Source organism: Erinaceus europaeus, chromosome 1 (genome assembly GCF_950295315.1).
Source record: "Erinaceus europaeus chromosome 1, mEriEur2.1, whole genome shotgun sequence".
Lineage (NCBI taxonomy): Eukaryota > Metazoa > Chordata > Mammalia > Eulipotyphla > Erinaceidae > Erinaceus > Erinaceus europaeus.
In genome coordinates this window covers 168,258,781-168,285,720 of record NC_080162.1, presented here as the reverse complement: position 1 = coordinate 168,285,720, position 26,940 = coordinate 168,258,781, and the positions used below count along the sequence as shown (strand labels likewise).

Below are 26,940 nucleotides of genomic sequence, written 5' to 3'. Positions count from 1 at the left end.
CAATACTGATTCACTCCTAGAATTTTCCTTGGTATTTAAATATAATAATTGTTTAATTGTTATAGTATTCTTTTCATATCATAAACTCCATTTTAATTTCAATTTAGCCACATATTCCCTTGTCTATATTAATTGTTTAACTTTAATAGCAAATGTAGCATTGTGATTTGGGTAATATGTTCATAAAAAAATAAATTATAATCCTAATACCTATTGGATTATTGGACAAGTCATGATGCATTTTTGCATAGAAAATACATCCTAACTTTTCTGACAGTCCAATATTACTGCAAGATATATATTCATATACTTTTACACCCGTGTAATAGAGGAGAAATCCATGCAATTTGGATATTTGCCTTATTTTAGCAAAACAAACAAACAAACAAACAAATAAATAATGGCAGTGCAGTCTGACAGACTAGAGCACCTGACTTGAAAACTTGAGTTCCTGAGTTTATTCCTGTTATCATATGTGCCAGAGTGATGCTTTCTCTCTGCTTCTTAATATTTTAAAAATAGAAACTGTATTATAACTGTACAGTTATGGCTAGGTAATTATCTATTTGCTTTTTTATTTACTTATAAAGAATAGAAATTATCTATAAAACCACAGGATAAGAGGGGTAAAATTCCACACATTTCCTACCACCAGGGTTCTATATCCCATCCCCTCCACTGGAAGCTTTCCTATTCTTTATCTCTCTGTGAGTATAGGCCCAGAATTGTTATGAGGTGCAGAAGGTAGAAGGTCTGGCTTCTGTAATTACTGCTCCGTTGAACATGGGCATTGGCAGGATGATCCATGTCCCAGCCTGTTTCTATCTTTCCCTAGTGGTGCAGGGCTGCAGAGAGATTGGGTTCCAGGGTATACTGGTGAGGTTTCTACTGTGGAAAGTCAGGCTGCCATCATCTAACTTGGTGTAGCATCTGTAACTTAGTGTCTGAAAAAGCATTAAGATATAAAGAACTAATTGTTTTATAATCTGGAACCTAAAGGCATGAATATAGCAGGTGAGATTTGAGGTCTTTATTTAGAAAAAAGTTAGTAGGTTTATTTTATGTATATTTCAAAGTGCTCATTAATTTACTAATTATTATCCATTTTCTAAGTACTTAATCAAGATGAATCTTGGTAAAATTCCTTGAAATATCATTGTTTAATTTCCTTAAGGTAAAATATTTTATTTGTAAAGTTATTATATTAATATCTACCTTATAGAAATTATGAATAGCATGAGCCTAATTGAAGTGCTGTCAGGGGGTCAGTATGCAATGTGAAATTTTGGCTTCCTTGATTTCATTCTTATACAGATACTTTTAGTTGTATCTTACTTATTTTTGTTCTTTTTTAATTAAGAAGGATTAATTAACAAAACCATAGGGTAGGAGGGGTACAACTCCACATAATTCCCACCACACAATCTCCATATCCCACCCCCTCCCCTGATAGCTTTCCCATTCTCTATCCCTCTGGGAGCATGGACCCAGGGTCATTGTGGGTTGCAGAAGGTAGAAGGTCTGGCTTCTGTAATTGCTTCCCTGCTGAACATGGGTGTTGACTGGTTGGTCCATACTCCCAGTCTGCCTCTCTCTTTCCCTAGTAGGATGGGTCTCTGGGGAAGCGGAGCTCCAGGACACACTGTGGGGTTTTCAGTCCAGGGAAGCCTGGCTGGCATCCTGATGGCATCTGGAACCTGGTGACTGAAAGAGAGTTAACATATGAAGCCAAACAAATTGTTGAGCAATCATGGACCCAAAGGTTGGAATAGTGGAGAGGAAGTGTTAGGGGGGTACTCAATGCAAACTCTAGTGTACTTCTGCTTTCAGATATATATTTTGGAGTAGTTTATGGATACATTTGAACATATACTCTCTCTCACAGAAACTGGTGTATATCTAGGTTTTGGGACTTTGTTAGAAAGTGAACCACCTGAGATGGAATTAGAGTATACTATGAAAGGAAAGGTCTCACCCGAGTAATGAAGCTGAAGGGTTGTCATTCCACACGTGAAGTCTCTGGACACAGTCTGAAGTGAAGCATGTTGAGGTGGCAATCGTTGCGTTGGTTAGGTTGTGATCGGCGGATGCAATATTATTTGATATAGATTGGGAGAGGCATACGGGAAAGTGGGCCCTATCCAATGGTTCCAGGACTGGGGGAACTAGAGGCTCTATAGTGGAGATGTGAGGTTCCTGCTGTCTTAGGGTTCAAAAAGACAATCGATTGTTAATGTTACCATCACATTAATTGGTAATTGGGTTAACTTTGAAAAGTCCTTTTGTTAGGGTTTGCTGTTCAGTACCCAGTATCTTGTATATAGCTGTGCTATTGGTTGCTTCTGATCTACTTGGTCTAGGCTTTTGAGAGAGTCCGCATATCAATTACACAGCCTATATATTGAAAAGATTCAGTTTGTGTTTTGAAAAACTTCGAGACATACAATTAATTTTCCCCCTCTCATATTAATTAACTAGTGATTTATATGACTACATTTTACTAGGAGTGTACATAAACACCATTCCCACCACCAAAAGACTGTGACCCATCCCTCCCACCAACTCCCACCCCCCACTGGCCCAGAAAGCTGCATGTCTACCCCTCACCACAGAGCTTTTACTTTGGTGCCCTACTTACAATTTGGTCAGGTCCTGCTTTTAGTTTCCCTTTCAGATCTTCTTCCTCAACTACTGTTGATGAGTGGGATCATCCCATACTCATCTTTATCTTTTTGACTTAGCTCACTTAATATAATTCCTTCTAGCTCTGTCCAAGATGGGTCAGAGAAGGTGGGTTCATTGTTCTTGATAGCTGCATAGTATTCCATTGTGTATATATACCACAGCTTTCTCAGCCACTCATCTGTTGTTGGGCACCTGGGTTGCTTCCAGGTTTTAGCTATTATGAATTGTGCTGCTATGAACATAGGAGTACACACCTCTTTTTGGTTGGGTGTTATGGAGTCCTTGGGGTATAACCCCAGGAGAGGAATTACTGAATCATATGGAAGGCCCATGTCTAGCCATCTGAGAGTTTTCCAGTCTCTCCACAGAGACTGTACCAATTTACATTCCCACCAGCAATGTAAAAATGTTCCTCTGTCCCCACAACCTCTCCAGCTTTTGCTGCTGCTGTCCTTTTTGATGTATGCCATTCTTACAGGAGTGAGGTGGTATCTTAGTGTTGTCTTAATTTGCATTTCTCTGACAATCAGTGACCTGGAGCAGTTTTTCATAAGTTTGTTAGCCTTTTGGATCTCCTCTGTGGTGAATGTTTTGTTCATATCCTCTGCACATTTTTGGATGGCGTCATTTGCTTTTTTGTTGCTAAGTTTGCTGAGCTCTTTATATATTTTGGTGATTAGTCTCTTGTCTGATGTATGGCATGTGAAGATCTTCTCCCATTCTGTGATGGGTCTCTTTGTTTGTTTAATAGTTTCTTTGGATATGCAGAAGCTTTTCAATTTGATGTAGTCCCATTGGTTTGTTTCTGCTTTTGTCTTCCTTGCAATTGGGTTTGATTCATCAAAGATGTCCTTGAGGTGTAGGTGGCAAACTGTTTTACCAATGTTTTCCTCTAAGTATTTGATTGTTTCCAGTCTGACATCCAGCTCTTTGATCCATTTGGAGTTGATTTTTGTTTCTGGTGAGATAAAGTGGTTCCATTTCATTCTTCTGCATGTTACAACCCAATTTTCCCAGCACCATTTATTGAAGAGAGCCTCCTTTTTCCATTTAATCCTTTGGGCACTCTTATCAAAGAATAGATGTCCATAGGTGTGGGGATTTATTTCTGGTCTTTCAATTCTGTTTCATTGGTCTGTGTGCCTATTTTTGTTCCAGTACCATGCTGTTTTGATGATGATGGCTTTATAATATAGTTTAAGGTCTGGGAGTGTGATGCCTCCATTTCTGTTTCTTTTGCTTAAGATGGTTTTGGCAATTCTAGGTGTTTTCATGACCCAGATAAATGATTGTAGATTTTATTGTATTATCTTAAAGGAGCTTGGTGGAACTTTGATGGGTATTGCATTAAATTTGTATATGGTTCTGGGGAGAATATTCATTTTGATGATATTTATTATTTCAATCCATGAGCATGGGATATCTTTCCATTTCTTGGTATCAGTTTCTATTTCCTTGAGTAACGACTCATAGTTTTCACTATACAAGTCTTTCACTTCTTTGGTCAACTTTATTCCTAGGTATTTGATTGATTTTGCTGAAACAGTAAATAGAAGTGATTTCTGGATGTCTTCTTCTTCAGATTTAGTGTTTGCATAAAGAAATGCCACTGATTTTTGTACATTGATTTTGTAGCCTGATACCTTGCTATATTGTCTAATAACTTCCAGTAGTTTTCCGCTGGATTCTTTAGGTTTTTCTATGTATACTATCATATCATCTGCAAATAGTGAGAGCTTAACTTCTTCCCTTCCAATCTGTATTCCTTTGATTCCTTTCTCTTGCCTGATTGCTATGGCAAGAGCTTCCAATACTATGTTGAAGAGTAGCGGTGACAGTGGACAGCCCTGTCTAGTCCCCGATCTGAGGGGGAATGCTTTCAGCTTCTGTCCATTGAGTATGATGTTGGCTGTAGGTTTGCTATATATAGACTCCACTATCTTGAGGAATTTCCAATCTATTCCCATTTTTTGTAGAGTTTTGAGCATGAATGGGTGTTGGATTTTGTCAGAGCTTTCTCTGCATCTATTGAGATAATCATGTGGTTTTTGGCTTTGCTTTTATTGATGTGGTGAATGACATTGATTGACTTATGGATGTTGAACCAGCCTTGCATGCCTGGGATGAATCCCACTTGGTCATGATGAACAATCTTTTGGATATGTTGCTGTATCTGGTTGGCCAAGATCTTGTTTAATATTTTGGCATCTATGTTCATCAGAGATATTGGTCTATAGTTTTCCTTTTTTGTTCTGTCCCTATCAGCTTTTGGTATCTGGGTGATGTTGGCTTCATAGAAGGTGGAAGGGAGTATTCCTGTTTCTTCAATCTTATGTAAAAGCTTAAGAAGTAGGGGTACTAACTGTTTCCTGAAAGTTTTGTAGAATTCATTTGTGAAACCATCTGGTCCAGGGCTTTTGTTGTTGGGGAGATTCTTAATAACGGTTTCAATTTCTTTCTCTGTGATTGGTGCATTTAGATTTTGTAGTTCTTCTTGGTTCATTTTTGGAAGGACATATGCTTCTAGGAATTGTTCCATTTCTTCCAGATTCTGTAGCTTGGTGGCATATAGTTCTTTATAGAAGTTTTGCATAATTCTCTGGATTTCTGTGGTGTCAGTTGTGATATCTCCTCCATCATTTACAATTCTATTAATTTGAGTCTTCTCTCTTTTTTGTTTGGTGAGTCTGGCTAGGGGTTTGTCAATTTTGTTTAATCTTTCAAAGAACCAACATTTGGCTTCATTGATCTTTTGTATGGTTCTTTTATTTTCGATGTTGTTTATTTCTGCTCTAACTTTAGTGATTTCTGTCCTTCTGGTTGCTTTACGGTTCCTTTGTTCCTCTTCCTCTAAGTCCTTGAGGTGTGCAGTAAGGTCGTTCATTTGAGCTTCTTCTTGGTGTTTAATATGTGATTGTATGGCTATAAGTTTCCCTCTCAGTACTGCTTTAGCTGAGTCCCAAATATTTTGATAGGTTGTGTCTTCATTTTCATTTGTTTCCAGGAACATTTGAATTTCCTGCTTGAGTGAATCTCTGACCCAGTGGTTCTTAAGGAGTATGTTGTTTAGTTTCCAAATTCTATGACTTTTAATAATTTTCTGTTTGTTGTTAAATGTTAGTTTTACTAATGTTAGTTTTGTTGTTAAATGTTAGTTAGTTTTAAATGTTGTTAAATGTTAGTTTTATGTTGTTAAATGTTAGTTTGTGGTTAAACGTTAGTTTTAATGTTAGTTAAATGTTGTTAAATGTTAGTTGTTAAATGTTAGTTTGTTGTTAAATGTTAGTTTTAAGAAGATACTTGGGATGATTTCAATGTTCTTGAATTTATTGATGCTGTCTTTGTGGCCTAACATGTGGTCTATCCTTGAGTATGTGTTATGTGGATTTGAAAAGAAGGTGTATTCCAGTTTTTTGGGGTGAAGGACTCTGAAAATGTCCAATAGATCTAGTCTGTCAATCTCTTCATTCAATTCCCTTGTATCTTTGTTGGTTCTCTGCTTTGTTGATCTGTCTAAGTGTGAGAGTGGGGTATTGAAGTCTCCTGCTATTATTGTATTACTATTGATGTATTTTTGAAATTCTTTCAATAAGTGCTTGACGTATTTAGATGGTCCCTCATTGGGTGCATAGATGTTAATGATTGTTAAGTCTTCTTGGCTGATTGATCCTCTAATCATTATGTAATGTCCTTGCCTATCTTTTATTACTTTATTTAATTTAAAATCTATCGTGTCTGAGATGAGAATGGTTGTTCCTGCCCTTTTTTGTGGTCCTTTAGCCTGTATGATAGTTTTCCATCCTTTCACTTTGAGTCTGTGTTTGTCTTGTGACAGATGGGATTCTTGCAAGCAGCATATGGTTGGATTATATTTTCTGATCCATCCCCCAACTCGGTGCCTTTTGATGGGTGAGTTTAAGCCATAGACATTTATTGATATTATGGATTTAATGTATTGTAATGCTATTCAAAAAAAATTTTTTTTGTTTGCTCTGATATATTGCCAGTATTATAGTGATGTTCTTGTTTATAAGAGGTTTTTAGAACCTCTTTCAGGGTCGGTTTGGTGATGGTTGGCTCCTTTAACTGTTGTTTGTCTAAGAAGGTTTTGATCCCTCCTCTAGTTTGAATGAAAGTCTAGCAGGATATATTATCCTTGGTTGAAACCCTTTTTCATTCAGGGCTTGATAGATATCTAACCATTCTCTTCTGGCTTTTAGAGTTTGAATGGAGAAGTCTGCAGATAATCTTATGGGTTTTCCCTTGTATGTGACTTTTTGTTTCTCTCTTGCAGCCTTTAGGATCCTTTCTTTATCCTTACTTCTTCTCATTGTGACTATGATGTGTCTTGGTGTCTTCAGGTCTGGGTTGATTCTGTTTGGTACTCTCTGGGCCTCTTGAATCTTGATGTCCTTTCTGTTATTCAGGTCTGGAAAGTTTTCTTCTATTATTTCCTCTAGAATGTTTGCTTCCCCTTCCTCTCTTTTTTCCTTTGGCAGGCCAATTATGTGAATGTTACTTCTTTTGAGATCATCCCATTTATCTCTGTTGTTGTTTTCAGTGTCTCTCAATCTTTTTAACCTCTTTCACCTCTTTCTTCATTTTCTCTAACTCATCCTCTGTCTGACTAATTCTGTTTTCTGCTTCTGTTAGTCTGCCTTCCCTTGCCTCAGCTTCTTTCTTCATTTTAGCTATTTCCGCTTTCAGTTCTCTAATTGCCTCAAGATAATCAGTATTTTTTTGGGGGGTCTCAACTGTTGTTTCCCTAATACTGCCATTCCTTTCCTCCAATGTTGTTTTTATTTCTGTGATTAATAAGTTTATTATTGCTTGCATACTTTTCTTATCTATGGTTACTTCTGGATGATTTGTAGTTTCTTCTGGGCTCTTGTCTTCATTCATTGGAGTAGCAATTTTATTTGTTTTTGATATACCCATTTTTTTGTGGTTTTTTTTCATGCTCTGTTGTTCCTCAGCTGTTGTGTTACTTGAGTACAAGTAACACTGTACTAAATACCTTTATGACAATTGCACTCACCAACCTCAGGAATTATAGTAGCAACTGAAGCAAGTATTGAAGCAGTTTTTCACTATCAGCTAAACAATTTCTCCAGTCCGTGAAAAAATAGTAACCAAATCCCAGTGAAGAAGAAAGAGAAAACAAAGAAGGGATAGCGAGAATAGACAGTTATGCAAATCTACTATCCACTGTATATTCTAGGGGTAACAAGAGGGGAAAGGGAACTAGAGCAGAGATACACACATAGAGAGTCCACTCTGAGTCAAATTTCTTCCCCAAAATAATTCACAAATTCTGAAAGGCAAAGAAGAAGGAAGAAGTATATGACAAGATAAAAAAAAAAAAAGAAACGAAAAAAGAGAGAAGTGAGAGAAAACGAAAAAGAAAAAGATCTGTAATTAAAGAGCATTGAAAGGAAAGGTGTTTTTTTATTACTTTATTTTTAATTTAATTTAATTTTTTTTAATTAGCTAGGAGGAGGAGGGAGGGGAGAGTCTGTAGAGGAGTTAGGAGTAAGGAGATAAGTTCCTCCCACAATAGATAAGATGCCCACTATCCTAGCAATGAAAGATACCCTAAGAGTTAATTCTGATCAACCTAAAGGGTGGGAAGATATATGCCTTTATATAATATTAATAATAAAATAGAGCAGGGTAAAAAAAAAAACCCTGTCTCAGATTACCTCAAACCTTGTGATCAGAGGCAGTTGATTGTTAAGAATGAGAAAAAAACAAAAACACCTCAGGATTAGACAAGGATAGCTGTAATAGACAGTTATGCAAATCTACTATCCACTGTATATTCTAGGGGTGGCTAAAGGAGGAAGGAAGTTGAGCAGAGACACTTGCAGTGGGAGTCCACACTGAGTCAGAATTCTTCGCCAAAATAATTCCCAAATCTGTATCAGTGAATTCAAAAAAGCACACTGTTTGGTGGTGTGGGGGCTGGGGCCTGTGGCTTTGGAAGTTGTAGGATTAAGGAAGAAAGAATGAGAAAAAGAATTAAAAAAGAAAGAGAGAGAGAAAAAAGAAAAAGAAAAGAAAAAGAACAGTCATAAAAGAGCAGTGAAAGGAAATAGTTTTTTATTTATTTTTTAATTATTTAATTAGCTATGTGGGGTGAGATGGGGGGGTTGGCTACTTAAAAAAAAATAGGCCAGAGGTTTCATAAGGGTATAGACTTAGAATGAATGATACTCCCTGGTGAGACAGGAATCTTGGTAAAGAAAGAAAGAGGCTCAGCAGGCGAGCCAGCTAGGAGCTGGTCCCCAGGGATTGGTTATGGGGGGGGAAGTGGGAGGAGGTGTACTTAATAATTTAAAAGAAAGAAAAAATTTTTTCCCTTTTTTCTACTCTAATTTTAACCCAAATTAATTTATAGTCACCTCCTTGGTGTCACCACTAGGACCCCTTATTGACTGGCCTACTAAAGGCATAAAATCCTACCGTTTCCAGAAGATGTGGTCAGAGCTCAAGCCACTAGCAGCTTCTCAGTCCGCCATCTTCTGGGAAAACCAGTTGTATACTACTTATACATGTAAAGGAGAAGTCAGTAGACCAGCACAGGACTTGCCATTATAAAATACCAAATATGAGCATTGCATATGCCAGAACTGAGTGGTGCTCTCTATTTGGCATAAAAACAAATAAATATTAAAAACTATTAAAAGAGAGAACTTTATAATCTATGTCTTCTAATTAAATAACAGATAGTCCTTTAATATTATTTAAATAAGTGAGAACATCTGGACAGAAAAATCGTCTAGCCTCAATAAACTTGCCGCAGATACTGGGATCAACAGAAAGTTTTCTGAATTTAAAGGTCATGTAAAATTTTTCTTTTTTTATTTTTTTATTGGGGAATTAATGTTTTACATTTGACAATAAATACAATAGTTTTTACATGCATAACATTTCACAGTTTTCCATATAACAATACAACACCCACTAGGTCCTCTGTCATCCTTTTTGGACCAGTATCCTCCCCTCCCCCGAATGGGGTTGTTTTCTTGTTGTTGAGTTTGGCAAGCCTTTTATATATTTTGGTTATTAAACTCTTGTCTGATGTATGGCATGTAAAGATCTTCTCCCATTCTTTGAGAGGTCTCTTGGTTTGGGTAGTGTTTTCTTTTGCTGTGCAGAAGCTTTTTAATTTGATGTAGTCCCCAACGTTTATGCTTGCCATAGTCTTCTTTGTAATTGGATTTGTTTCACTGAAGATGTCTTTAAAATATATGCGGAAAAGAATTCTGCCAATATTTTCCTCTAAGTATCTGATAGTTTTTGGTCTAACATCAAAGCCCTTGATCCACTTGGAATTTACTTTTGTGTTTGGTGAAATATAGTGGTTCAGTTTTATTCATCTGAATGTTTCAACTCATTTTTTCAAACACCATTTGTTGAAGAGACTCTCCTTTCCTCATTTAATGGTCTCGGCACCTTTGTCAAAGATTAGATGTCCAAAGGTGTGGGGGCTTACTATGAGCTATCAGTTATGTTCCAATGGTCAGTGTGTCTATTCATGTTACAGTACCAAATACTTTTGATTACAATAGCCCTATAATTCAATTTTAGATCTGGGAGTATGCCTCCAGTTCTGTTCTTTTTTCTCAAGATTGTTTTGGCAATTCTATGTCTTCTCTGATTCCAGATAAATATTTGTAGCAGTTGTTCTATTCTCCTAAAAAATGTGGTTGAGATCTTGATGGGGATAACATTACATTTGTAGATGGCTCTGGGTAGTATATTCATTTTGATGATGTTGCTTCTTCCAATCCATGAACATGGAATGTCTTTCCACTTCTTTGTGTCTTTTTTAATTTCCTTGTGTAGTGACTCATAATTTTTAGTATACAAGTCATTCACTTCTTTGGCTAGGTTTATTCCTAGATATGTTATTGTTTTTGTTGCTATAGTAAAAGGAATTGATTTCTGGATTTCATCTTCTTCTAACTTAGTGTTTTTATAGAGGAATGCCACTGACTTGTTAATGTTAATTTTGGAGACTGACACCTTACTGTATTGCCTGATGGTTTCCAAAAGCTTCTTGCTGGATTCCTTAGGTTTTTCTATGTATACTCTCATGTCATCTGCAAATAGGTAGAGTTTGACTTCTTCTCTTCCAATCTTTATGCCTTTAATTCCTTGTTCCTGCCTGATTTCTATGGCAAGAATTTCCAACACTACGTTGAATAGTAATAGTGATAGTGGGCAGCCCTGTCTAGTGCCTGATCTGAGGGGAAATTCTTCCAGTTTTTCACCATTGAATATGATGTTGGCTGTAGTTTTGCTATATATAGATGCCACTATCTTGAGAATTTTTCCACATATTCCCATTTTATTGTAGTGTTTTGATCATAAAGGGATGTTGTATTTTGTCAAAGGTTTTCTCTGCATCTATTGATATGACCTTGTGGTTTTTGGTCTTGTTTTGACTGATGTGGTGGATCATGTTGATTGATTTAAGTATACTAAACCAACCTTGCATTCCTGGGATAAACCCCACTTGGTCATGATGAACAATGTTTTTAATATACGGCTATATCAGGTTGGCTAGAATTTTGTTCAATATTTTAGTATCTATTTTCATCAGGGATATTGGTCTATAGTTTTCTTTTTTGGTTGTGTCCCTGTCTGCTTTTGGTATCAAAGTGATGGTGACTTCATAGAAGCTGGACGGGAGTGTTCCAGTGTCTTCAATCTTCTGGAAGACTTTTAAGGGTAGAGATATTAGTTCTTCTTTGGACGTTTTGTAGAATTCATTTGTAAAACCATCTGGTCCAGGACTTTTATTTTGGGGAAGCTTTTTGATAACTGTTTCAATTTCATTAGCTGTGATCTTCCTGTTTGTGTTATTTATTCCTCCTTACTTAATTTTGGAAGTTTGTAGTATCAAGGAAATCATACATTTCTTCAAGATTCCCTAGCTTGGTGGCATATAGTTGTTCATAGAAGCCTCACATGATATGTTGAATTTCTGTGGTGTCTGTTGTGTTACCCTCTCTGTCATTTATGATCCAATTTATGTGGGTCTTCTCCATTTTTTCTTTTTGTGAGTCTGGCTCAAGTTTTGTCGATTTTGTTCACTCTTTCGAAGAACCAATATTTACTTTCATTGATCTTTTGTATGGTTTCCTTATTTTCAATGTTATTTATTTCTGCCCTAACATTAGTTATTTCTGTCATTCTGGTTGCTTTAGGGTTCCTTTCTTCTTTTTCTAGGTCTTTAAGGTATGCAATCAGGTTGTTTATTTGTGCTTTTTCTTGTTTCTGAATGTGTGCTTGTATGGCTAAGAACTTCCCTTTCAGTACTGCCTTAGCTGTATCCCAGATATTTTGATAGCTTGTGTCTTCATTTTCATTGAACTCTGGAAACATTTCTTCCTTTATTTACTCTTGGACCCAGTAGCTGTTAAGTAGTGTACTATTAAACTTCCACATTTTGGGATTATTACTAATCTTTTGTTGAATATTAAGTGTTAGTTTAATTCTACTGTGTTCTGGGAAGGTGCTTGGGATAATTTCAATGCTTTTGAATTTTACAATGCTGTCTTTGTGGCCTAACATATTGTCTATCCTTGAGAATGACCCATATGGACTTGAGTAAAATGTATATTCCAGTTTCTTGGGTTGAATAATTTTGAAAATGTCCAATAGTTCTAGTTTTTCTAGTTTATCTATCCCTTCATTTAGCTCCCTCATTTCTTTATTGATTTTCTGCCTGGATTATCTGTCAAGTTGAGAGAGTGGGTTGTTTAAGTCCCGTACAATCACTGTGTTGCTGTTAATATTTTGCTGTAGCTCTTTCAGTAGATGTTTGATGTCTTCTCATTGGGTGCATAGATATTAGTAATTGTTAAGTCCTCTTGGTTGACTGATCCTCTGATCATTAAGTAATGTCCATCCCTATCATTTTTTTTAAAGTCTGTTGTGTCAGAACTGAGAATAGCTTCTCCTGCCCCTTTTTGTGGGCCATTGCTTTGTATGATAGTTTCCATCCTTTCACTTTGACACTCTGTGTTTTTCTTGTTAATTTTGGTGGGTTTCCTGTAGACAGAATATTGTTGGATTGTGTTTTATGATCCGTCTTCCTACTCTGTGCTGTTTAATAGGTGAATTCATGCCACTGACATTTATTGATATCAAAGACTGAAGATATTTTAATGCCATTCTTGTAGATTTTTAGGGTGTTCTGATAGATGGCATATTTATCGTGGTCTGACTGCTTATAGGAGACCTTTCAGAATTTCTTCCAGGTCAGCCTTGGTAATAGTTGTTTCTTTCAACTGTTGCTTGTCTGAGAAGGCTTTTATACCTCCATCTATTCTGAATGACTGTCTAGCAGGATATAGTAGTCTTGGGTGAAAGCTTTTCTTATTTCTTGACAGATATCTTGCCATTCTCTTCTGGCCTATAGTGTTTGGAGAAGTCTGCTGCTAATCTTATGGGTTTTCCTCTGTAGCTAACTCTTTGTTTTTCTCTTGCAGCCTTCAGGATCCTTTCTTTATCCTTATTCCTTTCCATTCTAAATATGAATTGTCTTGGTATCTTTTAGTCTGGGTTAATTCTGTTTGGGACCCTCTGGGATTCTTGAACTTTTATGTCTTTTATGTTGTCTAGACTAGAGAAGTTCTCAGCTATTATGTCCTGAAGAATTCTTTCTTCCTCTCCCTCTCTTTCTTCCTCTGGTAAGCCAATAATATGTATATTATTTCTTCACAGTCATTCCATAGGTATCTGTTGTTGTTTTCAGTATGCCTTAATCTCTCTTTGAGATCTCTTCTTTTTTAGTTGTCTATAATTTATCCTCAGTCTTGCTAATTCTGTCTTCAGCCTCACTGATTCTATTCTCTCTCCCCTGTTCCATTTTCTGGAATTCATCTATTTTGTTACCCTGTTCTGATACTGTTTTAGCTTGTTCAGCTAGTTGTGTTCTTAGCTTAGCTATTTCAGCTTTTAGCTCTCTAATAACCTTGAGATAATTAGTATTTTCTTCCAGAGTCTTATTTGTTGTTTTTTCATTTTTTTTAAATCTTTTAAAAAAATATTTATTTATTTATTCCCTTTTGTTGCCCTTGTTATTTTATTGTTGTAGTTATTATTGTTGTTGTTGTTGTTGGATAGGACAGAGAGAAATGGATAGAGGAGGGGAAGACAGAGAGGAGGAGAGAAAGATAGACACCTGCAGACCTGCTTCACCACCTGTGAAGCGACTCCCCTGCAGGTGGGGAGCCGGGATTCGAACCGGGATCCTTATGCCGGTCCTTGTGTTTTTTCATTTTTGATGGCAATTCTTTCAAACTCTTTACTCACTCCTGTGATTGTTTCCTTAACTAGTGTTTGGATATTGACCTCATTATTTTGTGGTTCAACCTATAGGGGGCCCTTAGCTGGACTATTGTCCTTGTTCATTTTTCTAATATTTCTTCTTGTTGGTTTAACCATTCTACATAGTATGTTATGGAGTCCCTCTCTCAGTACTTTTCAAATTATTGATCACTCTTGCCTGGATTGACTTGTGTCTAAATTAGGTACTTAAAGGGTTCACATTTGTGGAAATTGACAGTTGTTTTAATATTATTTTAATCTCTGAGTTGGAGCACAATAGCTTTTAAAGCCTCTTTTATTCTTATTCTTCCCTGTAGGCCATTAGAGCCTAAGGGCTTTTACATTATAAGTAGGCTTCTTAGCTTAATCACTGATTCCTGACCAAGAGATAAAGCAGGGTAGGAGAGAGATAATACAGTGGTTATGCAAAGAGATTGTCACACCCCAAGGATCCAAAGCTCCAGGCTCAATTCAGTTTCTCTGCCAAGCCAGGCAGTACTGCTGGACCCTGTGAGTTTCTCAAGAAGTCCCGTTGTTAAACTGTAGGTTCTGATTCAATTATTCACTATGTTCTCATCAGGAGAGAACATGGAAAGGCTCCCATCACACAGCCCCACCACTAGGCCACTTAGGTATAGCTCTTCTTATGAGTTTCCTGGTCAGTTCTCTGTCCTCTGGTGTCAGCACAGCGTCCCCCACTCCCCTATTCCAGCCTCTGATGGCAATAACAATTGAGACTCACAGTTGCATTTGGTGAGTCTTATCCTCCCTTCAGCTGTCTTTTTGTTGCTGAAACAGACTGGGTGTGGTGCTTCAACTGGTAAACTGCTGGACTGTTGCCAGCCACTTAATCTCTCCCTAGGTTCCTCTCTGTCCATGATCTACATGTATTTGGACTCACTGGTGATTTGGTGGGTACCTGAAGTCATTCTAGTCCTGTCCCAGATGATCTCCTTTGATAGTCCTAGTTGGCTCGGGAGCTCATGTAAACTTTTTCATACTTCTTTACTAGATATCCTATAAAATGAGGAAAGGGTCACAAATGAGCTTATGATATAAAGGGAAACAAATTTAACACTGTAAATGCATAGTTTAGTTCCCAATGAACAAAGCTAAACCCTTGTTTTCTGATCTTTTGTCTCAGAATCAATTATATTATGCCATGCCACTAGATTTTTTTATATTATTTTGTATGTCCTTTTATCTTTATTTAAAAATATTTTTATATATTTCAGAGACAGAGAAAAGTTGTGAGTGAAAGGGGAGAGAGAGAATGGAAAAAACACCTGTGGCACTATTCCACTGCTTGTGAAACTTTCACTCTACAGGGGTTTGAACCTGGGTCCTTGTGCACCCTAATGTTTGCACTCAACCAAGTGCATTATCATCCTGCTCCTCTTGTATGTCTTTTTAAAGCATCAACTTTTTTTTAACTGGTTTAATTGTGCTAATCATTTCAATCAAATGAGTTTTACTTCTAAAAGACTATACTGCATTGTTATTTATAATGATGTGTTATTTTCAAAATACTATATTATAACATGATGTTTAAATTTATCTTACTTTTAGGTAGACTATGATATTGGTTAATAAATTTTCTGCTATCACATATTGTGCTTTGAACTAATATATATTTTTTTAACTTTTCTAAATGTTTATTTATTTATTCCCTTTTGTTGCCCTTGTTTTATTGTTGTAGTTATTTTGTTGTCATTATTGTTGGACAGAACAGAGAGAAATGGAGAGAGGAGGGGAAGACAGAGAGGGGGAAAGAAGAATAGACACCTGCAGACCTGCTTCACCACCTGTGAAGCGATTTTCCTGAAGGTGGGGAGCCAGGGGTTCAAACAGGGATCTTTATGCTGGTCCTTGCACTTTGCGCCATGTGCACTTAACCCACTGTGCTATAGCCCGACTCCCTGAACTGATAATTTTTTACCTTAGTGTATCCATAATAGATTTTATTATTCAATAGCAAAGAGAATATGAGGCTTACATATGCCTATTGAGGGAAAGAAAAGTTTCTAAACAACTTGTTTGATAGTTAAATGTGCTGTGTATAAAATATGATTGTTCTAACTTTTTATTACACATTAGTATTTATGTAGATATTTTAGGATGCTTTTGACATGAGTAAAATAAAAATAACTAAAAATGTAGAGGGAGCTCAATGGGTTACATTGGAGAGAGGGTGATACTTGTCTGAAGAGCAAGTATACTAACATTTTTAGGAGATGTTTAATCACATGCATGAAAGAAGTCTTGAGGTTATTTCCTCAAAGAATAAGGAAAAATAAAAAGATGCACTTATTTATTGTGTAAGAATAAATAGTCAATGATGTCTGTGAAGACTCTGGCTTTTCTTTTTCTTTTCTTTCTTTCCTCTCAGCTGCTCCCAATGTGTTAGTTGGAATCCTTAGTCCTATCTTCATGAATCCAGGATACTACTGCAGGCTTTGTGACCCAACACCACTTTGTCCCAAATGTAAAGGAGGCTTGCTGCTCTATCTGTCTCACTTCCTTTTAAAATCCTACTGATAAAATTTTCGGTGTGTTCAGTTGTCCAATTTCTTTTTTCCTTTTCAGTATCTACTTTTGGCTGTGCAACCTATCAACTACAAAATTAATTAAAAAATGTTTTTTATTTATTTCCCCTTTTGTTGTCCTTGTATTTTATTGTTGTAGTAGTAGTAGTTATTGTTGTTGATGATGTCGTCATTGTTAGATAGGACAGAGAGAAATAGAGAGAGGAGGGGAAGACAAATAGGGGGAGAGAATGATAGACACTTGTAGACTTGCTTCACTGCTTGTGAAGCAACTCCCCTACAGGTGGGGAGCAGGGGCTTGAACTAGAATCCTTAAGCTGATCAAATTAATTTTAAATACTAATCTATGTCCTGTAAGTTAAGAGTTTTCTCTGCCGGATAGCCTGAGGGTGCTTCTTCCTGAGCAAGTGCTCTCTGGGTTGGAGAGAACTCAACTGGAGCCAACCTAGGCTGCTGCATGGGAAAGGGATCAGGAACTTGTGCAGAGCTAGCATCGCAGGAGAGAGACTCTGGAACTCTCAGAGCCGGAAGGCAATCCCAAGTGTGTTAAAACAGAAGAGCAGCTGTATATATACTCGCCAAGTAGGTTGGAAACAGGATGTGATGTAGAGAGGGTGGAGCGAAAAGAGACTGGTGGAAATCAGGGTGACTATGAGAGGGGGTGGAGCAAAAAGATATCATGAACCAGTGGGGATTAAACCAATGCCCTGCAGGCAGGGCAGTTCCTAGGTAACTGGTTATATAAATAGACTTCAGGGATAAGCAGGGGGAAGCTGGCATACTGCCAACATTTCTCCTTCTTGAAGGAGAAAGAGTGTAGATACTCCAGCACATATGACTTAACTGATTGAACTGGCATCCTCAGTTATACAAATGCTATATGATCTAACAAGGATCAAAGTCCCTCAGCTGCTCCTCTCAGGCTCCAAGTAGGTTTATTATTCCCTTTTATTCTCAAATGTAACTAATTTTGATGATAAATTATGAGTACTTTAGATCTGCTCACATACTTGTACATTAAGTAGTCATGGAGTCCTGAAAAATGTATCTGGGGCTTTAAGTCTCTTATGAAAAATCATTCCATCAAGCAATAAAGGAATGACTAGGCGTAAAGTTCTTTTTTTTTCCCTTTTATTAGGGGAATTAATGTTTTATATTTAAAAGCATAAAATTTCTTACTTTTCCACATAACAGTACAACCCCCACTAGGGTTCTGACATCCTTTTCCAGGACCTGTACTCCCCCCCTCACCCAGCCCAGAGTCTTTTACATTGGTGTAATACGCCAATGGCATAAAGTTCTGACTAGCTGCCAATAATGTCTGCTAAAGACTAAGTATTAAATAATTTCTGGTTTCTGATTATGAATTATGCACTGTGCATGTTAGATTAAATAATGCACAGTAAAATTATCAATGATGATCTGGTGTGTAAATGTAAAATAAAAAAAAAGTACTGATGAGTCAATTTCAGTACTAGAAGAGATTAAATTTTATTATTATATATATATATATATATACATACGTATAACTGCTCTACTTTTTTGTTTATTTTAAAAACTTTGACAATGTCAATAATTTATTTTACTTTCATGTAGAACTAGAACCAGTGACCAGGCAACTTATGCTCCAAACAGCTAAACGTACTTATGGTCATCTGAAAGACGTAAGTAAAATCCTTAAGTTGTAAGAAACATTGCAATTAATTATAATTAAAAGTAGATGTTTGTTATGTTTTAGTGTTTATAAACCTTGTATTTATAATGTCTAATCTTACCAAAGTTGGTGAATACAGTAAAATGGAGACTGATGAAATAGCTCACTTGGCTAGTGTGCTGCTCACTCATGTGTGTGATCCAGGTTTGAATCTAGCTCTCACGACACTGAAGGAAGCTTCGGTACTGTGGTCTCTTTCACTCTTTCTGTCTGTCTTTCTTTTCTGTCTCTATCTAAACAAAATCAACTAGAGAAAAAAATAAACTAATAGAATATGAAATCTGTAAATCATTTTGCTTTGAGCTCTCGCCGTGCTTATGCATTTTTTTTCTTATGGTAATATTTTGATAACATCAAGATTTATGACAGACTACAAAACCTTTTACAACTTATCTCAGCAGAAATGTTCCATGTGATAAGGTCTAAGTAAAGGAGTTTTGAGTATGTTTTTCTCTCTCAAGTTTTTATTATTTTATATTTTATGTTAAGTCTAAAATAATTTGAGAGATCATATTGAATTAGCCCAATTTCATTGTCATGCTGGACTTCAATATACAACAAATTGGATGAACTTTGAGACCATCATACTAAGTTGACTAGTCACAGAAGGACAAATACTGCATTATTCAATCCAGATGATATATTTACATTAACCAGATAAATGAAAGCAAGGAACCTTGTGGCTTCCAGGCCTCTTTAGACTGGGAAGGAATGGGTAGTTGCTCACCAATGTGTTAATTTAACATTTTAGCTATATGTGATCGAAATGTTCCAGAGACTTATTGTACAAACCTATGCCAATATGTAACAGTGACGATAATATGTACTTAAAATTGGTTTTGGGTGAATATCATGGAATTTTTAATGCATCAAAATAATTTCACATTTATAAAGTAGGATAAACAGTTAAACCAACATATAAAAACTTAAGGTGATATTTTTAGTTTTATCTTGCACATTTTATATGACTGAATCATATTTGTAGATATAATAAATGACTTGTGAAAATATTTTTAAATTTTACAGTATGCTATAGAGTGCATAGAGACCAATTATTAATAAGACCATGTTATAATATTTAACTAGTCCATAAAATTTCAATAAATTTATAAGCAGCACAATTATAATCTAAAACAAGTTTGTAGTTTATTGAAGAGTGTGGAGAAAGTGTGTCAATGAAATTCCACAGGGATATGGAGAAATCAAATGTCCCAATACCATTATTTTATATGAAAAGAGTGCAGAAACCAAATAATCTAATGATTAAAAAAATTAACATGTCTGGAGTAGCGTGTGTGATATATGAAAATAATAATGGGAAAAGGAGATATATTGGCAGTATAACTAAGTACTGTCTTTGAGGACTGGATATTCCTAAAGACAATTTTTAAAGACCAGATTGTATACAGCCAGAGCTTAACTGTGTGCACTCTACACAAAATTTCCAATGAAATGCACATGACTTTCCATGATGCTTTTAGTATGCTCCTATGGCTCAATATGCATACAGGCTGAGTCCTTCTTTAGGACTTAGTATGATAAAAGTAGAAGTTCCAAAGCCAGACTTTCCATTTCTGTATCCTGTGTCTATGCTCCCAGAGGGATAAAAAATAGAAAAATTTCAAGGGCGGTGATGGGCTGCAGAACTCTGGTGATGGGAATTGTATGGAATTGTACCCGTCTTATTCTGTGGTCTTGTCAATATTTTTTTTATCTTATAAATACATTAATAAAAAGTAGTAGTTCCTCAAAGGGAAGATCTGTTTGTACTCATTTGTGATTTGTACATTAAGTTGCATATTGAACAAACTATTATAATGAACATGAGGTAAGAATGTTTCCTTAAATTACTTATCAAGTAACACAAACCTTGACAGAAGTTGACATATGTTTCTTTTCTCCTTTTTTTTTTTGCAATTAATAGTGGGTTATAATATTTTAAGACTGCAATATGTCTTCAACACCTCATCCACCACCAAAGTTCTGTGTTCTGTGTCCCCATTTTCTTATCTCCCCAAAATAACCACCATAGTTCCTAATTTTAGTTTGTGGGAGGAGCCTTTGCTTTTCCCCATTGAAAATAGTGTTACATGTTGGTTTATCATAAATGGTCTTCATTATATTGAGGAATTATCATTCTATTCTCAATTTCTGGAGAGTATCTCTAATATAGGAATGTTGGACCTTACTTTTTCAGCATTGATTGCTATGACCATGTGATTTTTCTTTTTCTTTTTGCTGGTATGTTGATACTATGGCTAACACTGATTCAGACATTGAAACATTTGTTTCCTATGGAATTTCACTTTGTCTTGATGAATTATTTTCTGTTGGGTCTCTGGCGGGGTGATCTCCAGGGGAAAGGTAACGGACTGGTTCTTTCTCGCTCATGACAGGGGTAACACGAAGTAAAAGACACCAGGGAGCTCTCCAGCATGCTCAGAACTCAGAACTCGTTTATTAGCAAGGTGGACATGAGTTAAATAGAAAACCAAACAACGGGAATTATTATTAAAATATGTCAGAAATTACAGTTTTCTTAAAGGTCGGCTTGCCCCCATGGTAGGGGGCTGGTATGACAGGAATTGATGAGATATAAGACAGTTAATTCTCCATGACACAAGCAACTTAATTATCCAAAGTTATTTGAGAGAAGCATAGGGGTTAAACCAGAAGGGTTAGACAGAGAGAAGATAGATATCAAAAAGCCATATAGTTTGGAATTTATCTTGTCTGGGGTCTGAGGTGTGTGATGAAGTGTGTGATAAGGTGTGTCCTTCTGTGATCAGAAGGTAACTTTGAATAAGTGAATCTGCGGCCATGTGGCCTGCAGTTAATGGAGGGAAGTATTGGGGTTTCTGTGGGCCTGAGAATCAAGAAGGAAAGAACTAAGTCTGAGTTTCCCCCCTTTTGCTCACCTCAGTTGAGAGAGACTTACTAAGAGGTTATCTTCTCAGACCTCCACCCAAGGACGGGGGTGGTTCTCCCTAAGCTCTATCAGGCTTACACATAGTCCCAACAATTTTCTTGATATGTTGTTATATTTGATTTTCCAGGGTTTTATCCAAGCTTTTTTGTGTCTATGTTCATAAGCGCTGTAGGTCTGTCACTTTTTTAAAAATTATTATTCTTTAAATTTTATCTCCAGGGCTATTGCTGGAGCTCAGCACTTGCTCTATGAATCCACTACTCCTGCAACCATTTAAAAAATTTTTTTTGGATAGGATACAGATAAATTGAGAGGGGAGAGGAAGAAAGAGAGCAAGAAAAATAGATACCTGCAGACCTGATTCAGCACTTGTGAAGCAACCCCTTCTCCTGCAGGTGGGGAGCCAGGGGCTCAAACAGGGATCAGAGCTTGCTACTATATAAACTTAACCTGATGCGCCTCTGCCTGGCCCACTGTCAATTTCTTTTTTGGTAGAGTCTTTTCCTGCTTTAGATATCAGAGTGATGTCAGCTTCATGGAACTTATTTGGAAGTCATTGGCCTCCTTCCACTTTTTTAAAGAAAGCAGAATCCATGTAAGTTTTTTTTTTTTTTTTGAGTCTTAGAGAATTTTTTAAGCTTGTCTTTTTATTCTTGGAGAGATATTCTCATTACTAAATCAATTTCTATACTAGTGATTGGTATGCTTAAGATATCTATTTCCGGGGCGGGGTGGTAGAGCATCAGGTAGAGTGCACATGTTATAAAACACAAAAAAACTGGGCAGTCGTTTGAGCCCCAGGTCCCCACATGCAGGAATAAAGTTTTACAAGTGGTGAAGCAGTGTTACAGGTGTCTCTCTGTTTCTCTCCTCTCTGTTCCCCCTTCCCTCTTGATTTCTGGCTGTCTCTATCCAACAAATAAATAAAGATAGTCATAAAATTGAAAAATTAACTTTGAATGTGGTATGATTCTAGAATTGCATCCATCTCATTTTGGTTGTTGAATCTTTGCATCAAGGTATTCATCATATTATTGGATGATTCTTTGTATTTCCTTTTGTTTCTAATTCCATCTCTTTCATTTCTGATTATTTTTATCATTGCTTTCTTTTTTCCTTTCTTTTTATTAGTGATATAATAATGATGGACAAGACTGTGGGATAATACGGGTAAAATTCCACACAATTCCCACCACCAGAGTTCTGTATGCCCTATTGGAAGCTTCCCTATTCTTTATCCCTCTGGCAGTGTGAACCAAAGATCTTTATGGGGTACAGAAGGAGGAAGGTCTGGCTTTTATAATTGCTTCTTCACTGGACATGGGCATTAACAGGCCGATCCATACCCCTTGCCTGTTTCTATCTTCCTCAGTAGGATAGGGCTCTGGGGAGGTGAGGTTCTAGGACTCATTGCCGAAATCATCTGCCCAGGTTAAGTCACATTGGTGTCATGGTAGCATCTGCAACTTGTTGACTGAAAAGTGTTAAGATATAAAGCAGCATAAATTGTTTAATTAGCAGGAACCTAAGGGTAAGAATAAATCAGATGAGATTTGGGGTCTTCATGTAGAAGAAGCTAGGAAGTCTGTTTTAGGTATATTCCAAGGGGCCCATGACTTTACTAACTTTTGCCTGAGCCTGATAGTTAACATGCAGGTTGGATAAAAGTATTATCTGGGAAGATGGTGTCAGTATTGGAAATAGGACTAAAAAGCTGGATCAGGGCAGAAAGAAGATCGTAAATATGGAATAGTATATAAATACCACTAACTGTAAAACCCATTGATCTCACCTAGGGTCTGTGTCTATCCTTACTTAGCATAGAAGCCTGTGTAACTTCTGCATCCTTGCCAGTCTGAACTTGCATCCCATGATCATGGCTAGGAGTATTCTAGGCTGTACTCATTTCAAAACCACTCTTCCTCAAGCAGCAGAATATGTTGACTCAGCCTCCCTTTGGAGAGTGGAGCAATTTCTACCACTGTTATTCTACATTGAGGGCAATGTCTTGTACAGGCCCACAAGAGGATTTATGATGTTGTTCATGATGGAGATGACTAGTGATGGTGGAGAAAGGGATCTGCTAGAGGTCTAGTCTCATCATATCTATGTGGTAATCTCAGGAATCCCTGACTAGGGCCCCAGATGATAGGGCCTGGTAGTGACCAAAAGGGACATTATTAAAAAGTGCCAGGCTCAGGGGGAAAAAAAAATCTAGTGTAGCCACAGGCCCTTTGCAATATAACTAAAATATGCCTACTAGCTATCTACAAAACGGAGGGGTCCCCCCACTCTTCATCTGCACTATTCCAGCCATTAGGTTCATGTTAACAATTTGTTTGGCTTTATATGTTAACTCTCTTTTCAGCCACTAGGTTCCAGATGCTAGCATGATGTCAACCAGACTTCCCTGACAGAGAACCCCACCAATGTGTCCTGGAGCTCCGATTTCCCGGAACCCTACCCCACTAGGGAAAGAGAGAGGCAGGCTGGGAGTATGAATCAACCTACCAACGCCTATGTTCAGCGGGGAAACAATTACAGAAGCCAGACCTTTCACCTTCTGAATCCCACACTGACCCTGGGTCCATAATCCCAGAGGGATAACCTACTAGGGAAAGAGAGAGACAGGCTGGGAGTATGGATCGACCAGTCAACGCCTGTGTTCAGCAGGGAAGCAATTACAGAAGCCAGACCTTCTACCCTCTGCAACCCACAATGACCCTGGATACATACTCCCAGAGAGATAGAGAATGGGCAGGCTATCAGGGGAGGGGATGGGATATGGAGATCGGGTTATGGGAATTGTGTAATTGTATCCCTCTTATTCTACGGTTTTGTTAATGTCTCCTTTGTTAAATAAAAAAAAAAATAGTAGGAAAGCTACCAAGAGAGGGGATGGGATACGGAGTTTTGGTGGTGGGAATTGTGTGGAGTTGTATCCCTCTTATCCTATTGTTTGTCAGTGTTTACTTTTTATAAATAAAATAAAAAATAAAAGTGCCAGTCTCTTACCCATATCCAGCTTTTGTTGCCCTTATTTTATGACAGGACTAGGTTTAGAGTAAAAGGGGAAGTGAAATAAGGAAATGAGAAGGACATCTAGGTTTAAGTAGAAAATGTTTGATTATGTACTTTATGTTGTCTTTTTTTTTATTTATCTATTCCCTTTTGTTGCCCTTGTTGTAGTTATTATTCTTGTTGTTATTGATGTCATTGTTGTTGATGTCCTTGTTGATTAGGATAGAGAGAAATGGAGAGAGAAAGGGAATACAGAGAGGGGGAGAGAAATATAGACACCCGCAGACATGCTTCATTGCCTGTGAAGTGACTCCCCTGCAGTTGGGGAGACAGGGGACTCTAACTAGAATTCTTTTTTTTTAATTTATTTTTTATTTAAGAACAGATAAATTAACAAAACCATAGTGTAGGAGGGGTACAACTCCACACAATTCCCACCACCCAATATCCATATCCCATCCCCTCCCCTGATAGCTTTCCCATTCTCTATCCCTCTGGGAGCATGGACCCAGGGTCATTGTGGGTTGCAGAAGGTGGAAGGTCTGGCTTCTGTAATTGCTTCCCCACTGAACATAGGCATTGGAAGGTTGATTCATACGCCCAGCCTGCCTCTCTCTTTCCCTAGTAGGGTGGGTCTCTGGGGAAGCTGAGCTCCAGGACACATTGGTGGGGTCTTCAGTCCAGGGAAGCCTGGCCGGCATCCTGATGGCATCTGGAACCTGGTGGCTGAAAAGAGAGTTAACATACAAAGCCAAACAAATTGTTGAGCAGTCATGGACCCAAAGCTTGGAACAGTGGAGAGGAAGTGTTAGGGGGGTACTCACTGCAAACTCTAGTGTACTTCTGTTTTCAGGTATATATTTTGCACTAGTTTATAGATAAGTGTGAACATATGCTCTCTCTCACAGAACCTGGTGTATATCTAAGTTTTGGGACTTTGTTAGAAAGTGAACCACCTGGGATGGAATTAGAGGATACTATCAAATGAAAGGTCTCACCCGAATAATGAAGCTGAAGGATTGTCATTCCACACCTGAAGTCTCTGGACACAGTCTGAGCTGAAGCATGTTGAGGTGGTAATCATTGTGTTGATTAGGTTGCGATCGGCAGATGCAATATTATTTGATATGGATTGGGAGAGGCATGCTGGAAAGTGGGCCATATCCTAAGGTTCCAGGACTGGGGGAAATATAGGCTCTCTAGTGGAGACGTGAGGTTCCTGCTGTCTTAGGGTTCAAAAAGACAATCGATAGTTAATGTTATCACATTATTTGGTAATTGTGTTAATTTTGAAAAGTCCTTTTGTTAGAGTTTGCTGTTTAGTACCCAGTATCTTGTATGTAGCCTTGCCATTGGTTGCTTCTGATCTACTTGCTTTTGAGAGAGTCTGCATATCAAATACACAGCCTATATATTAAAAAGACTCAGTCTGTGTTTTAAAAACTTTGAGACATACAATTAATTTTCCCCCCTCATATTAATTAACTAGTGATTTATATGACTACACTTTACTAGGAGTGTACATAAACACCATTCCCACCACCAAAAGACTATGTCCCATCCCACCCACCCACCCCCAACCCCCACCGGCCCAGGAAGCTGCATGTCTACCCCTCACCACAGGTTTTTTACTTTGGTGCCCTACTTACAATTTGGTCAGATCCTGCTTTTAGTTTCCCTTTCAGATCTTCTTCCTCAACTTCTGTTGATGAGTGAGATCATCCCATACTCATCTTTATCTTTCTGACTTAGCTCACTTAACATAATTCCTTCTAGCTCTGTCCAAGCTGGGTCAGAGAAGGTGGGTTCATTGTTCTTGATAGCTGCATAGTATTCCATTGTGTATATATACCACAGCTTTCTCAGTCACTCATCTGTTGTTGGGCACCAGGGTTGCTTCCAGGTTTTAGCTATTATAAATTGTGCTGCTGTGAACATAGGAGTACACACCTCTTTTTGGTTGGGTGTTATGGAGTCCTTGGGGTATAACCCCAGGAGAGGAATTACTGGATCATATGGAAGGTCCATGTCTAGCCTTCTGAGAGTTTTCCAGACTGCTCTTCACAGAGGCTGTACTAATTTACATTCCCATCAGCAATGCAAAAGGGTTCCTCTGTCCCCACAGCCTCTCCAGCACTTGTTGCTGCTGTCCTTTTGATGTATGCCATTCTTACAGGAGTGAGGTGGTATCTCAATGTTGTCTTAATTTGCATTTCTCTGACAATCAGTGACCTAGAGCAGTTTTTCATATGTTTGTTAGCCTTTTGGATCTCCTCTGAGGTGAATGTTTTGTTCATATCCTCTGTCCATTTTTGAATGGGGTCATTTGCTTTTTTGTTGCTAAGTTTGCTGAGCTCTTAATATATTTTGGTGATTAGTCTCTTGTCTGATGTATGGCATGTGAAGATCTTCTCCCATTCTGTGATGGGTCTCTTTGTTTGTTTAATAGTTTCTTTGGATGTGCAGAAGCTTTTCAATTTGATGTAGTCCCATTGGTTTGTTTCTGCTTTAGTCTTTATTGCAGTTGGGTTTGATTCATCAAAGATGTCCTTGAGGTGTAGGTGGGAAAGTGTTTTACCAATGTTTTCCTCTAAGTATTTGATTGTTTCTGGTCTAACATCCAAGTCGTTCATCCATTTGGAGTTGATTTTTGTTTCTGGTGAGATAAAGTGGTTCAGTTTCATTCTTCTGCATGTTAC

General features: G+C 37.4%; 1 protein-coding gene across 2 annotated transcripts in view; it reads left to right on the top strand.

Annotated features, from left to right (window-relative positions):
- The window catches only part of CNBD1 (cyclic nucleotide binding domain containing 1), a 258,856-nt gene that overhangs the window by 209,062 nt on the left and 22,854 nt on the right, over positions 1-26,940 (top strand). For both annotated transcript variants that reach the window (XM_060199270.1, XM_060199274.1), the window contains exon 11: positions 18,174-18,241. In XM_060199270.1, the coding sequence (XP_060055253.1) occupies positions 18,174-18,241 (68 nt within the window). The remainder of the gene's footprint in view (positions 1-18,173; positions 18,242-26,940) is intronic.